Below are 15,321 nucleotides of genomic sequence, written 5' to 3'. Positions count from 1 at the left end.
AGTGACCTGCAGCTGAACACAGGGCTCTTCCATGGGCCGCTTACTGTGGTAGGATCGCCCGCGGCGTTTGAGAACATCGTGATGCCCTGTTAGCCATCCGGCTTGCCTTTACCCACTCTCCTACTCTGGGACTGAGTACACCAGATAGAATCTCTGGAGAGTGGGCTTGCGTATCTGGGCTTTCTCACTTCATTGGCCTGGAGCCAAGAACCGCTGACTTACATCATCATCATCATCTTCACCAGCAACTGAAGATATATCAAGGGTTTATTCCTAAGGGCCGGGCATTGTTTCAAGCACTTAAATGCATTATCCTTTTGAATCCTCACCACTGGAAAGATGGTCCCATCAATCTCCAGATGTCACAGAAGAGGAAGTTAAGCTTAGCAGAGGTTTGGTAATGGCCAAATGTCACAGAACTATTAAATATCAGGATGGAGTATTTAGTCTGAATCCAACTCTAGCTTTTAATTGTGACCACACTATTTTATTCAGAATTTAAAGTGGCAGGTTAAGCATTTTTTTGAATATTCAGTTATCCAGGAATCTTAATACAGACTCACGCTTTGCCCAGGGATCTAAGAAATTTAGAAATGCCTGCGGTATAGTATCTATCTCATAACCTGCATCTGTCAGTCACTGCCACCAGATGGCAGCAGACACTGTATATTTAAAATCTCAAAGTGGAAACACAATGGGGGGGGGGGAGTGTCACTGGCTGATGTACTTGATAGGAGCGCGTAACTGGTCGTTTGAAAGGATCATGTTTATATTTGACTGTTTCCGCAGAGGCTGTCAAGAGTCCCTCCGGCTGAGTGACTTCCTTCCGAGTGGGTCCTTCCTTGGGCCTATCCTGCTCTGCCTTCTGATGGCCCTGCTGTGGAAACCTTAGGCTTGCTGTGCTATTCCACTGGAAAAGACTCACTGTACTAATCGCCTCCTCTAGCACTGTGAAGGACGTGTTATGGGTTATATAAGGTGGATAAGAATTGGAAAGCCAGTTGAGGGAAAGAAATGAAAATATGGGAAACAGTTCAATATGTGGAAGTGAGATAGGTGAAGATTTTCTTGTTTTTTTGTTAGCTCTCTGATGATAGAATAATACAGAATACTTATTTGACTGAATTGGAAAACTACAATTTCAAGGCTGAAGGAGGTCTTACAGGTCAGTTAGTGCAGCGCTCCCAAAAGTATGGCCCCTGACGGGCAGCACTGGAATTGATTGGGAGCCCAGTAGGCACGTCCACTCCCAGGCCCTCCTGGAGCTGAGGCTCTGGGGCAGGGGGACTGCACCATCTGTGTCTCAACATGCCTTCCAGGTGACTCTGTTGCAGCTCACGTTTCAGAACCATAGGTTATTGAGCCTCGCTTTCACCTCAGCCAGTTTTATAGTTTAAGAAACTGAAGTCTAGACAGACTAAGTGATTGCATTGGGACTACTGAGCAAACATACCTTCAAAGAAGCCTCACACCTGGGCTGGGTGGGCTCCTTTCAGCCCCCATTTGCCACTGGCTGCCGCTATGAACCGTGGCGGAGGGGTGCGGGTTAATAACAGGAAGCATCCCCTGGGGACTCAGAGCCGGCCGTGGGAGGTTGAGGGACCTGTGCCAGTTGATAACTTAAGTGACTCTTTGTGTGTGTGTGTGCGCGTGCGATGGAGCACATTTTGAGCTAGGCTGGAGGCTGAGAGAGGGAGAAGGGCTGTGAGGTGTGGATATAGTGTTGCTGGTATTTGACACGGAGAGTGGAAGACCAGTGCTTGAGTGCTTCTTGAAGAGACAATGTTTTAATCTAAAAAAACAACTCAAAGGGGCCGTTGGGGGGTTAAAGTGGACAAAGAGGCAGGGGTGAGAGTAGGGGTGGGGAAGTGAGGGGGTGGGTAAGGAGGGATTTGGGGCAAGGTTAGCTTTGAGTACTTCCCACCCAACTTCACCCCAAAGGCAGGAGAGTGTTTGGTTTGAAGGCAAGTCTGGTGTTCTCAGACGACTGGGGTGAGAAAAGTTCAGGCCTAGCTTTAGCATCAAGCCCATAGGTGAAGCGTGAACCCGCTAGACCAGCCCTTCTCAGACTTTACGTACATTTGAATCCCTTGGAACCTTGTTAAAGGGCGGATTCTTATTCAGCAGCAGGTCTGGGATGAAGCCCAAGGGTGGGCATTTCACACAGTTTCCGGGTCGTGCTGACACTGCGGGTCCAGGGACCACTCTCTGAGTGGCCAGGAGCGTTGTTCGGCACGCTCCTTCCCGCCTCCTCCTACCCCTTATCTCCCACGCCCACGGTTAATTGGAAATAGAATTGCTTCCAAGTCTCCTTGGGTTTATCAACATTTATCCTGGATTTTCAGCACATCTTATTTTCATGGTGTCCCATAAATACACTCCTATCTGTCAGGCTTGGTTTGGAAAATCCGGGCAACATACCTCAGATGGCAGTGTAGCACAGTGACTAAGAGCATGGGCTGGGGAGGCATGTTTGCTGGGTTCACATCTCAGCCCTGCCAGTGACTGATGTGTAATCCTGAATAAGTTCTCTCTGCCTCAGTTTGCTTATCTATAAAATGAGGTTGATAATAGTGCTGGCCTCATAGGACTTTTTATGAGTATAACATGTGTCAATATTTACAGTCCTTTTAGCACAGAGTCTCGGATATAGTAAGCTCTTTAGTGGTCAAGAGTCCATCCTCCATCCTGTGTCAATGACAGCTGCCGTGTCCCAGCCCTCATTGGGTATCAGGGCTGAAACTGAAACGAACTTTCTCTAAACTGAGTAGTAACAAGACCCACATGTTTACATGCTCTGGCTGAACCTCTGATAATATCCCTACAGGTTCATTTTTCTTAATTTGGGGGAAAGTGAGACAGTGTCCTAAAGTTACCTTTACTAATAACTTGTTGCATGGGCAAACTGCTTCCTAACTCCCAATTTGCACACTTCCAAAACCACATTAAGATGCGTGTGAACAAGAAAGGGTGAGTTGCTCATTGAGGAAAAACATGCATTTTGAGGTTTTAGGCAAACTTTCCATAGAGGATTGATGCCAGGTTCTGTGCTCCAGATGGCCTCACTGGGTGAGCCAATAGCAAAGGGGAAGACTGGCGGCCTTCCAAGTGGACCCTGGGTTGCTGGTAATGAACCCCAGATGCACTTGCCCCTTGCCTGGTCCCACGTCTCTTCAGTGCATTGGGGACAAGGGGCTTCAGAAATCAGGGCCGGTGAAGACGTGCGGTGTGCAGCCCTGGCTGAGGGCAGCAGCTGAGGGCCTTCCGGCTCCCATGCTCCGATGGTCACTGGTGACAGCTAAGCTGCCGTGGGCTGTGGTTTCTCAGTGACAGACACCACTGAGTGATTTCCCTATGGGGCTTGTGTGCAGAGGACTCAGGGGATTGCCCTACTGAGAAACCAGGCCCCTGACACCAAAAGATTCTTGTTCCTCCCCAGCAGGGCCACTAACTACCACTTTTGCAAATGTTGCCTTTGAGATATGTCCATCCTGGAGTTTGGCCTGAGAGGCTGCAATTTGAGCAGGGTTTTTCCCACACTGCTCCTGGAAGCCAGGGTCCAGTCAGAGAAGGAGGCAAGTTGTCTTAGTACCATGGCTGGCTCCAACTCTAGATATTGGGCAGGGGGTAGGAGGGTGCTGGGCCCAGAGCCGTGACCTGGGAAAGACCCCTCTCCTAGTTTGGCACCCCTCCCCCAGCAAACGCCCAGGCTCTGCTCCAGCATCCCCACCCCAGCATCCTACTCTCACTTGGTCTCTCATGACACACTCTAAACAAACTGGCCTGTGAGCACGTCATGGAAAAGTCAGTGCTTGGACTCCTTGTAGCTGAGCCAAAGCTCTGAACTCTAGAGATCCCTTCAAGAGAGACTTTCTGCAACGTGCTCCAAGGGACACGTGCCGAGCAGGATGAGCTGGCGAGACCTAAAGAGATCTGCCTTCCAGGCCTGGCCACATTGCCTCCCCAGTGTGAGCTGAGGGCTAGTAAGCAGAGTCACCGGAGATAAAGCCCTCACTTCATTGCCTAACCTAATGTTTGGAATTCTACAGAACAGATGACCTAGAGTTCTGTAGACTTTGTCTTTGAAGGACTTCACTTCAAGTTCAAATATTAATGTGTTCCAGAGTTTTGGGGAGAGAGTAAAGTTTCATAGCAGCTGCCATGTGCTGCCAGTATATGTATGTGACTTCATTATAAATTGTCTTTAGCAAATGCTTGGCTGACTTGTGAAGGCTGGGAGCAGGTCTCAGGGGGGGCCAGTGGGGTTTGCAGTTGTGCCCAAGGCTGACGAGGTGCAGCCAAGCAGTGGGGACCAGGTCGAATGATTTTGTTCAGGGGTAACTTGGAGGGTAGAAATAATGAGTTCATATTACTTTACCTTTCAGAACACTTGTGCTTCTTGAGGTTGGTTTCATCAACTGTGACCCACAGTTGGCTCAAGACAAAGGAGAGAGACGTTGCTCCTTGGTTTATTCATGAAAGAAAGTCTAATTATTCACAGCAAGATGGAACTCCATAGCAGGGCTCAGAGACTTATTTCCTTTTTTGTGGTTCAAGGAGCAATCAAGTTTGAGATTACCTCTTTCTTATTAGTAACTTTGGCCAAATGAGTGTTTTTGAGTTAGTTACAGATGTTCCTTAGCTATGTGACTGCAGCAACATTACTAGAATATAACTGAGGAGGGTGGACTATTTCACCTGAGGCATGGAATGGAAATTTTGAGACAAGGCTTCTAAATTAAATTTGTTATAAAGTCTTACTGGCAGAGTCATAGAACCATGGGAATCAACTCAGGTAATAGTTATTTCTACCACCTTCGAATGTTCGGAGCTGTGCTTTAAGCACCAAAAACTTCTAGAGTAGTGCTTCTCAAATTTTAATGTGCATACGAGTCACCTGAGGATCTTTAAAAACAAATTTTAGAATTTAGCAGGTGGGGCCTGAGATCTGCATTTCTAATAAGATCCCTGGTGACATCCATGCTGCTAGTCGTTGGACCACACTTTGAGTGACAAGCTTCTAGAACAGTGGTTCTCAAAGTATGGTGTACAGACCAGTGGCACAATCACCCAGAAACCTGTTAGGAATGGAAATTCTTGGGTGCCACCTGTAGAATAAGGAACTCTGGGGCTGGGGCCCAGTGGCTGTTTTTTTTTTTAAATTTAAAATTTTTTATTTTTACAAGGCCTCCAGGTGATCCTGATGCCTGTTCAAATTTGAGAACCACTGGTCTACAAAATGAACTACCTGTCATCCTTTGGTGTAACAAATTCCGACATTTAATAATCCTTTCCTGCTGACAGGTCTCCCTTAGGTCCAGCCTCAAGTCATTTTGCTCAATTACTCCATTTCTTTTAGGCTTTCTTGGAGTTCATCTTTTAAATGTCCTAATCACAGAATGTGAAGCCTAGAAGAAATGGTAAGACATGTTCTGATTCCTTTTCCTCATGTTTTATGGCCCCGTACGAACCTTGTCTACCTCTGAGCCTTCAAAGTAGCTGCTGGGAAGGATTAAAGTGAGAATTAAGTTGAAGATATACCTATAACCCATTTGTTATTATATTTTATCATCCCTGTCCCCTTTGTCAGAGGACTGGGTCATTCTTTAATTTGGAGATTAAAGACGTTTTTCACTGCCTTAGAGCTTCAACTCCTATACTAGTATTATTTAAAATTATTTTCTATAAAGGACAGAGCAGTGGGAAAGAAAAATTAACTTCTACAAGAGCTTTTAAACCATTTTATTGAATTTGAAATTAAATAGAGGCCTGGGGAGGTTGTCCTGGGGGCAATTAACACACAGAAGCGAACAACTGCCATGGATTGCTATGCGAGCAGGGAGAACCGATGGGTCTGAGGGGCACAGAGCACTTTCTAGAAGACAAGGGAGACAGAGAGAGTCAGGCAATAATTCTTGCCATACTAAACTGTTCAAACCGGATTTATTATCTATGAAATCTTACTGTTGAGGAGAAGGATGTAAACTCCTCTGTCTTTATGGCTGTGAGTCCCTGAGGAAGGGGACAACCCAATGGTTATGTGATTGAGCTAGGCAGCTCCAGCCCAAACAGCAGTATTCCCCTAGTGCTGAAATGCTTTCTGGTGAAGGCGTAGCCAAGTGTGAGCTGCCCCGAGCCCCTTGTATTTAGTTCAATGGAGCCAAACCAATTTTCCGTATTGGGTGTCTGGGGGCATCCTTTCCTAGTAGTGTGTCTTGGTAACGATGTGAGTGAGCTCCCCAGGTCAGAGAGGAGCTGGCCCCAACAGTCATCAGCTGATGAGGGGAAACTGGATGCTCTTAGGAGCCTTGAGTTTCATGCTAGATTTTCCAAGTTCCCCACTGCCTAGACCTGTTGTCCAACACCAGCCTTTGACATTCCACAGACATTTCTATGCACACGCATAAAGAGATCCCAAAGAAAATGCTACTATTTTTTTCTAGTATAGAGCTTTCAAGTTGAGCAAAAAGACATATCTCCAGATAACTGTGAAAAAAAAAAAGGCCTAGACAAATGTGTAACTATAAATAACAATTACCAGGAAACTCACAGTGGGAAAGAACATGGTCAGACTTTCACTCCAAAGGACTTAAGCTGCAAGACTAAACAACCTGCTGATTTTGACCTAAATAAGTAACCCAAGACATATGGTAACAAAAGGTCTTTCAAAGAAATTGGCCCACAGTGATCGATTGCTTGACCACTTCCCCTGCAACCCATGAACTTATAACATTAGAAACTTTTCATAATGGAGCAGAGGGTATGAGGAAGGAAAAATAAAATGGCATTTTCATCCAAGTAGAGCATGTGCTAACTAATTAAGTGCTCAGAGTTCTAGTTCAGTGCCTTACACTATTGGTTGGCCTGGTTTTCCAGCTTGAAGAAACATATCTGACACAGTGAGAATATTTCAAAAATCTTAGAGAGTTTACAGGCAACCTCTAGCCATTCAGAGGCTGACCTTCACTTTTGGAAAACACCTAGTTCTGGCTTTTCTTCCTCCCAACACTTACTCTGTCTTCTTCCTACCCCATGGCTCCCCATCCCCTGCCTCTTTCTGGACTTTTGCACAGCTCACGAGGTAATTCAAAGAAAGATGGGCAAGGAACAATACAAGAAAAAAATGGGTGAAACTCACATTTGTGAAAGAGACTCAGTAATCCTAGATCTGGAACTGATACGGGTAGGAAGAGTATAGAATGGAGAGTCTTGGCCAAATATATTATTTTGGTTATTGTCAGTCATCAATCATTAAATGAATCATTATTTGCCTATCAAGACCTTGAATCATGTAATGGTTTAGTTCTTTGGAATTATAAATATTTTTATGATATTAAGAAGGTGCTTTGGTTGTCATTTGGGTAGACAATGATCAGAAGAAGTAATATCTATTGAATGAATTAAGATAATGAAAATGAATGAAGACAATAACAAATGAAGATAATAAAAATGTACCTGTCCTGCGGTGTCATACAGTCCGAGCAAGTGTTGCTTGCCTCCCACCGTCACGGTAACTAGAGGAGAAGAGGAGAGGAGAGTCCGTAAATACACGCTGCAGTCAGGAGCCCTCGCATTTCCGCGTGCCAGCGTTTCCCTGGACAGCGAGGAGAAGCATATGCCTCATCCATGTGTACTCTAAACCGAGTTGGCAGCATGATTTCTAAGTGAAAGACAACCTTGGGCTTTCATTTGGAAATCAGTGACAGTAGATGAGCTAAGCCAAGTCCGGATTTCTCAAATGAGAAGAATAGTATTGGGGCTGCTAAGGCACTCTGTAGGCTGCACATTGATCCTTAGGCCCTAAAATATCAAGCTCATGAAGGAAAAGAATGCTGAACTTATTCTCGGTTAGGTTATCCTCTCCTTTCCTTTGGTTTGAGTCACCTTTCAAGACACAGAATTGTGTAAACAATTTCTCTGTTAGAAATCTCCATTTTTATTGGTCTTTGAAATGTTAATAAAACCCCCAGACAAAGAATATTAACCCACATGCATATTTATAACCTATGAGGCAAAGCAAATAGTGAAATGAGATGGAATTCATATTTATCTTAATAAGTTTTTTAAATTGAGTATTCCTGTGCATTAGCTCAACGGATTCATTGCAGTGTTGAACCTTAGTTGAAGGAGGACATTGTTGTACAGGTTCAGTTTTACACGCGTGAAGGGTGTATGCAGAATGGAAAGTAGAGAGTTTGATTTACACAGCAGGCTTACTGCTTTGCGAAGCAATTGCATCCAACAGCGAGACGTGATAGAGGGATGCCAACCACTCTGTACAAGTCTGGAAATGAAATAAACTCTCAATTTGAAACTAAACTGAGATTGAACAGTTTGCATGCAAGATTAATACAATTCTCTTGGTGAGTGGAAAAGTCAAATTTAAATTTTGAAAAAAAATCTCTTTTAGGAAAAGAGAAGTAAAATAATAAAGGAGAATTCTTTATAAAAGAAAGTGTGATTTCTTAGTTTATTGGAAGCTGTATAAATGCAATGTAAAGCTGATATTTAAAAATGGACTTTATTGGGGTGATATTGGTTAATGAAATTATATAGGTTTCAGGTGTACAGTTCTATAATACATCATCTGTATATTGTATTGTGTGTTCACCATCCCAGAGCAAGTCAGATTTTTGATGCTTCCTAGTATTAGCTGTACAGGAAATGAAAGATAAACTAAATAAGCAGCACTTCAAAGCCATATTTCCAACACGTCAGCCAAATTCTCTCATTTGCTGTGCGGAGTTGCTGATTTGGGATTGATTTTACTTTTGTTTTCAGGTTCATGGGCTACATGTATGCAAAGTACTTCCTAATGGCTCATTCTTTGCAAAGCACTTGTTTAAAAGCATGGCCTCCACAGGCACTGGGAACAATTTTTCATCTATTCAGATCAACATGTGTTCGTTCAGCTTGATAACATGGCTGTAGCCATTCAGATGAGCTTTAAATGTGTCTTTTAAAGTGGTGAACCCAGCTCCATCCAACCTTTGTGACAATGCTGACAGAAGAGGGGATTTTAAGTATTTTTACTTCCTTTCAAATGTCAGCCTCGCAAAGGAAATGAAGCTGAGACCACGCTGCCTGGGCCTCTTTGTCCTATTGTATCTTCCTCTTCCTGCATACTTTTGCTTAGAAGTCCGGCCAGATGTTCCTGAAATCTGCCTAAATTAAAAAAAATGTTTTTATTTTATGGTATTTTCCCCTGCCTAAATTGTTCTAGTGACCAGTTCACTGCCTAGTCAAGGATCAGGAAAAAGGGGAAGAAATCCAGCACATGTAATTTTCTGCCTTCAGCGAGCTGGGCCTCCTGTTCTGGAGACCCCCCCTTGGACCATGCACCCACACACAGGCCTAGAGCCATCCGTGGCGTGAGCACCAGAAGCTGAGTCCCCCTCAGGGCTCCACTGGGTACTGCAAATATTCCTCAGCAATGGCTCTGATCTTTGTCACTGGAGCCCTCAAGCTCCTGTGTGAGCTTTCTCAGAGAAAAGCATTGCCTCCCGTCTGCTCCACTCTCTCGTCCTCAGGATGCACCCTTTCTCCCTTGGCAGATTTGACTGCAAGAGCTGGACCAGGCCCGAGGCCAGCACCAGCCCAGGAAGGGTGGGCTGTGGGCTGCTGAGAGTCTTCCTTTCCCTCTGGCCTTCCTTTCCCCCAGGGTTTGTCAGGCTCCTGGGCAGCTGAGGATTTGGAAGTAGCAAGACTCCTGTCTTGAGGCATGGAGAGGAGCGGTTTACTGGCAAGGTCTAGGCGTGATGTAGCAAACTCCATCCCAGGGAAATGCAAAGGGGTGTGGGAGCTCGCAGTGGGGTAGGACTGTGCGTGCGTGTGTGTGCGTGTGTTGCGTGTGCATGCTGGGGGATGTGTGTAGGAACACCGGAGGGGCACTACTGCGTGTGCGCACATGAGCTGCTGGAGCACAGTTGGGGAAAGCGTTCTGAGGATGTGTCTGAGCTGAGTCCCAAAGATGGCCCGGAGTTACCCAAGGTGCATTGAAGAAGGGATACAGGTGGCCCAGGAGTTATGTGGGTTGGGCTGGGGGAGGTGGCGCAGAAGAGGTGGATGTGCAGGTTCTGGCTCTGATGGTGCACTAATTTAGACTTGACTCTGAAGGCTTTGTTTAGCAATGGAAGTCCCGAATTCTCCCTTTTCCCGAAGAGAGCAAAAAAAAAGGAATTAAAATAATTTCCGTGGGTTATGGCAAATGGCAACAGGAGGGAGGGTGACCTGTTGGGGTGGAAGTGCTGTCAATTCTCTGCTTTGCTGCAGTGGCTGTCTGCTCCGTGTGTTTGGCCAGCTCGGCTGGAAGAATCCAAAGCAAGGGAGCAGAGTTTGTGGCTCTGTCTCTGGAAATCACGCCCCAACCCTAAAAGCTGATTTTGTCTTATTTATTTTTTCTTTTCCTTTATTTTATTGATGACAGTATTACAGGTGTCCCCATTTCCCCACCCCCCTTCTTTTGCCCTCCACCCGTTCCACGCACCCCCTTCCCTCTGGCCCTTGCTGTACTGTTGTCTGTGGCTGAGAGTTCTGCATGTGTGTCCTTTGGCTGATCCCTCCACCTTTATTCTCTCATCTCTGCCCTTTTACTTTCCCATTTTATCGGAAAGAAGATAAGTGGATCACACAGTTGATGCTAGAGAACATCTAGGGACAGCCGGAGACAGATCCAATCGTTAATCACAGACTGTGGGTTGTCCAAATGGCTTTGCGAGTCCTTATCTTGGACCAGCAGTGGATGCGTTATTGTTGCCAACAGGCTGCAGTGTCCTCTGAGGCCTCTCAGGTTGGAAATGAATCAGCCACAGCAGCACAGAAGGCAGGTGTGCCCTAAAATGCTAACGGGAAACGTAGTGAGGTTGAAAGAGCAGGATCTTTTAAGTCAGGTGGTTCTGCTTTACAGTCCTATCCTCTATTCACCTTCGAGTGACCTTGGGGAAGTCACCTAACATCTCCAAGCCTCTGTTAAAATGGGGATGATATTACCTACCAAAGTGAGTACTTGTGGGGAGGCAATTAAAGAGAAAATGCCTGGCACACAGCCTGGGCCCATAGTGGGTGCCGAACAATTGTTACTTTGCCTCCTTCAACAAATGCTTATTGAACCCCTTCTAAGGACCAGACTGTCTTGCTCTCCAATGTATACCCTGTGTACACCAACTGGCACATAGTGGGATCTTAATGTTTGTGAATGACTAGTCACTTTCTACCCTAAAGATAGTTATTTAGTTCTTTGTATTCTATCTCCCACTGGACAGGAAGACCCTGAGGACAGAATTTCCATACCTAATGTCTCATGTAGTACACAGCCCAGATCGTGGAGGGTGTAGTAGATACTGAGCACACAGCATGGAAATGGAGCACCAGGGTCAACGCAGGCAGAGGAGACTCCTCCAAAACACGCAGACCAGCAGCCTGAAGCTCCCTGGCAAGACACTAACTGCTGGGAAGTGCCTGCAGCCAGCAAATCTGCCTGGCAGACAGTGGTCAGACTAAAATCCCAGCTCACCTTCTATTCTCGGAGCTATTAGAGTTGTTTTCTGAGTGTAGAGAGGTTTTAAAGAGAGTGGGTCACATGACCTGCTGATGGCTCAGATAGTTCTCTCCATAAAGTGTGAAAAGTTGTCAGTGACCTGTTAAGTATGTACAATGAGGGCCTTCTTGCCAAATCCTTTCAATTCTTTGCTTCCTTGTGCTTCTTCTTTGTGTAGATTGAAGTGGCTCATTGTGTGAGTTGAGATGAAGCCTAAGTCATGGGTTTGATCTCTTGAAGCTCAGTTTCGCCCAGAGAGGAAGCGCCCCAGGCAGGAAGACCTAAGCTTACTGCTCTCAGCACTTCAGCCACCTCACAGAACTGTGTGTCTTTTGCAAACCTGGATGAGGACGTGTTTGTCATTCCCTGGACACCAGCTCAGCCCACCAGTCTGGCCCATCAGCAGCACTAGGAACCTGGTTCAAAGTCCCTTCCTTGATGGGCAGTGGGCTGGCCATCTCAGCTGCCAAGAATGGTCTTTTGAAATTGATGTTACAAATAGATGATGAATCATGAAAACTTGCATGGTGAAAATGTCAGGCCAATTAGGAGGAAGCCTCCATGTGCCCTTCCGTTCCCAGCACACACACAACTGTCTGTATCATTCATGTTGAGTGTATTCTGTTTGGATGGTAGGGTGAATGAAGCAGACCTGACAAGGTAGGTGCATGGATGTAGTCCCATAAAGGTGCTATTTTGGAGGAAGAAACACTAGATTATAGACATAGCATGAAATGGAATTTTAAGAAAGTAACATGGTTTTCATGTAAATATAGGATGAGGGTATGTCAAAGATTTATTAACTCAGTAATGAGAGACCCAGTAAGATCATAAATCTTGTTCAAAGAGCATTTTGAGGAAGTGGGAATATATACAAGGGGTGACCCCAAAACACCAGAATTACCTTCCAGAGGGCAGGCCTCTTGTGGTACAGACTTCCCTGCTAGGTGAGTGTTGTGGGAACCCTTCTGTATCTGTACCAGCTGGTGTTGTTATGAGAGGCTGCATTCCGCTTCCGGGAATTTTTTTGAAGACTCCCTTAACGCATTTGCCCATTTCATGATGGGTGATTTATGAGTGCACCTGCCCACAATGCGCTGAGCATTCAACAGTTTTTGACCAAAGACAGCATGATCCCTGTGCCCAACTTTTCCTGTTCACCTGATCTCACCTTGAACAACATTTTTGTGTCCTGGGACGAAAAGTCTTCCAGGAGTAAAGGGAAACATTTTGCCAATGTGGAAGAGGTGAAACAAAAAACAGCAGAAGCACTAAAAGGCATCAGAATGGATGAGTTCAAAAACTGTTTTGAGCAGGGGGAAATAATCTCGATAGATATATTGCATCAAATGGTGATTCCCTTGAAGATGACTGAAGTTTAAATGTGTAAGAATAAATATGTGATTTTCATAAATAAATCCCAGGTATGTTTGGGTCCCCCTTTGTAGGTACTTAAAAAGGAAAATGTTAGAATAAGATGGTTGTGTTCAATAGAAAACTGATTATTTTCCTATGGAAAAGATAGCCTTTGGTGTTTTCCTTTATACTACATAGTAATTATTTGCATTTCTACTCCCGAAAATTTACAAGTTAACATGCAGCTTCACAAAGTTTAATCTTGTAGTTAACCGTTGAAGGAAACGAAGGTACGTTCATTACCCTAGATTATTAGTCCTTGGGGGAGGGTGCTAGACACTGCCCCGGCGTGACACTGAAAGGACAACTGTATGTCCTTTGCCTTGTGTCCATGCCTGAATCCAAGTTCATTCTTTGCTGCTCATGTGGTAAAATGTTGGGTAACTGTGTATGTCTCTCTCTCACTGGAACAACGAACAGATCATGTTTACCCTAAAGGGATGAAGAACTCTTTACGAGCTGTTCAGAAGTCAGGGTGTAACCCTCACGGCAGCGAGTCTGTGTCTAGGGGGCTGCAGAAATGGAGTGCTTGGATGGAAATTCACAATTCGAACCCTCATCACGCTCGCTGACTAGGCGTCTTCAGCGGCATCCACCGACCTTTTTTGTTTCCCCCTCTCTGAACTGACCCTCATCCCCTGCCCTTCCTCCTTTCTAGGAGATCTTGTTTGGGACGGTGACTCACCCAGCTCCAGTGCTTCTGCTTTGGGGCAGTCTGTGTGTGTGTGTATGTGACTGTACGTTTTATAAGGAACCAACCCAAAATAAGTTAGAACACAGTGTGAAACTAGAAATAAACAATATATTTTCATAAACATGAATGATGGTGAATTCCTTCCTGGGGTGTTTTCATCCTTCCCATGTACGTGATCCTCTTAACACGGCTTAAAGCCCTTCTCACTCGTCTGCATGGCTCGCCTCAGCCTGCTTGCTTCCCTTCTCTGCAAAGAACCCTTGTTTCCTCTGTGTATGTGTGTGAGTAAAATAAATGTTGCTCGAAGAAGACTCTTACTTGATGTGCTGGCATGAGGTCCTGTTTCTGTAAGTGCAAAGACTGAGGAGAAAAATCCAATGGGCTTCCTGAAAACCTGTTAGGGCTCTGAGCTGAGGGCTTGCTTTTGTGATGTCTGCATATTCTTCCTACAGTAGTGAGAGTCCATGTAAACAGGCTAACATGAATCTTCCCTTCCTCTCCATGTTTCTTTCATCTGTTAGGTATGCCTGTTGTGACAAGGCATTTGGTTTGTAGTTATTCTTGTTGTAACTGCCCTGAATTTTAAGGTGGAAGAGCTGTTTGGAGCCCTGGACTTGCTGTGAAAGAACTCTAGGACCTTAGCCCTGGCTGGCATAGCTCAGTGGATTGAGCATGGGCTGCGAACCAAAGTGTCACAGGTTTGATTCCCAGTCAGGGCACATGCCTGGGTTGCAGGCCATGGACCCCAGCAACCACACATTGATGTTTTTTTTTTCTCTCTCTTTCTCCCTCCCTAAAAAAGAAATAATAAAAAAAAAAGAACTCTAGGACCTTGAATAAGCCACAGCTCCCTATGTCTCAATTTTTATTTTTAACTGGCCAAGTGCAATTTATTTGAGGTGCTGAGGAGGTCATGAATGTGAACATTTTGTACAACAAAGCCTACACAAATGTAAGGTGGCATCACTGAGCAAATGGCTTCTTACATAACAACACTTTTGGGAACAGAGCTTGCCGAAATGAAGTTGTACTGGTTCTGGGTGTGGGGTGGCTGTTCAGGAAATATCTTTCCTTGCCAGTACTTGTTTGGTGATGGAAGAGGAGGAGGGAGGCTGGTGAGAGAAGGAGAAGGGGAACTTGGAAGTGACTGGGGATGGGGCCAGGCCAAAGACAGAGCCATGATTCCACGACATCCACATCCTGGAATTTCAGAGTCTTGCTTGGCCTCACTCACCCTTCCTCTCTCAACATTCATTTGGTCTCCACATCTTGCCAGGTCTACCTGCTAAGTCTCTCTGGAATCGGAGTCCTCTTTACCGTCCTTGTAGCTATCTCAGTGCAGCCCATCACGCCAGCCTTGTCCATTGCAAATGGCTCCGAGTCCACGTTTTGTTCGCCAGGTTCCGTCTCCTGTGCGGCTTTGTCCTCACTGCCACACGTCCACGCAGCTGTGGCTCCTAATCGTCTGCCGTGCACAATTCAAATACTTTCCAAGAGGGTATGAAATCTTTGTAATCTGGCTCCTGGTTTACCTCTCCAGATCTCTTATTTTTTTTTTTAACGTCTTACAATCCAGACCAATTACAGTCTTTTATACTCACGATGCCTTTGCTTAAGCTGTTCACTCTGGAATTCTAGAAATTCTAGAATACTTTCCCTACCCTTGTCAGCCTGG

The 15,321-nt window shown here is 45.3% G+C and overlaps 1 protein-coding gene across 1 annotated transcript in view; it reads right to left on the bottom strand.

The window, feature by feature from the left end:
• The window catches only part of RHOJ (ras homolog family member J), a 78,810-nt gene that overhangs the window by 17,344 nt on the left and 46,145 nt on the right, over positions 1-15,321 (bottom strand). The window contains exon 2 of the mRNA XM_028506393.2: positions 7,456-7,514. Coding sequence (XP_028362194.2) covers positions 7,456-7,514 — 59 coding nt within the window. The remainder of the gene's footprint in view (positions 1-7,455; positions 7,515-15,321) is intronic.

This window comes from Phyllostomus discolor, chromosome 1 (assembly GCF_004126475.2).
Source record: "Phyllostomus discolor isolate MPI-MPIP mPhyDis1 chromosome 1, mPhyDis1.pri.v3, whole genome shotgun sequence".
NCBI lineage: Eukaryota > Metazoa > Chordata > Mammalia > Chiroptera > Phyllostomidae > Phyllostomus > Phyllostomus discolor.
Note: the sequence above shows the minus strand (reverse complement) of the source record. Positions and strands in the feature narration are given on the sequence as shown.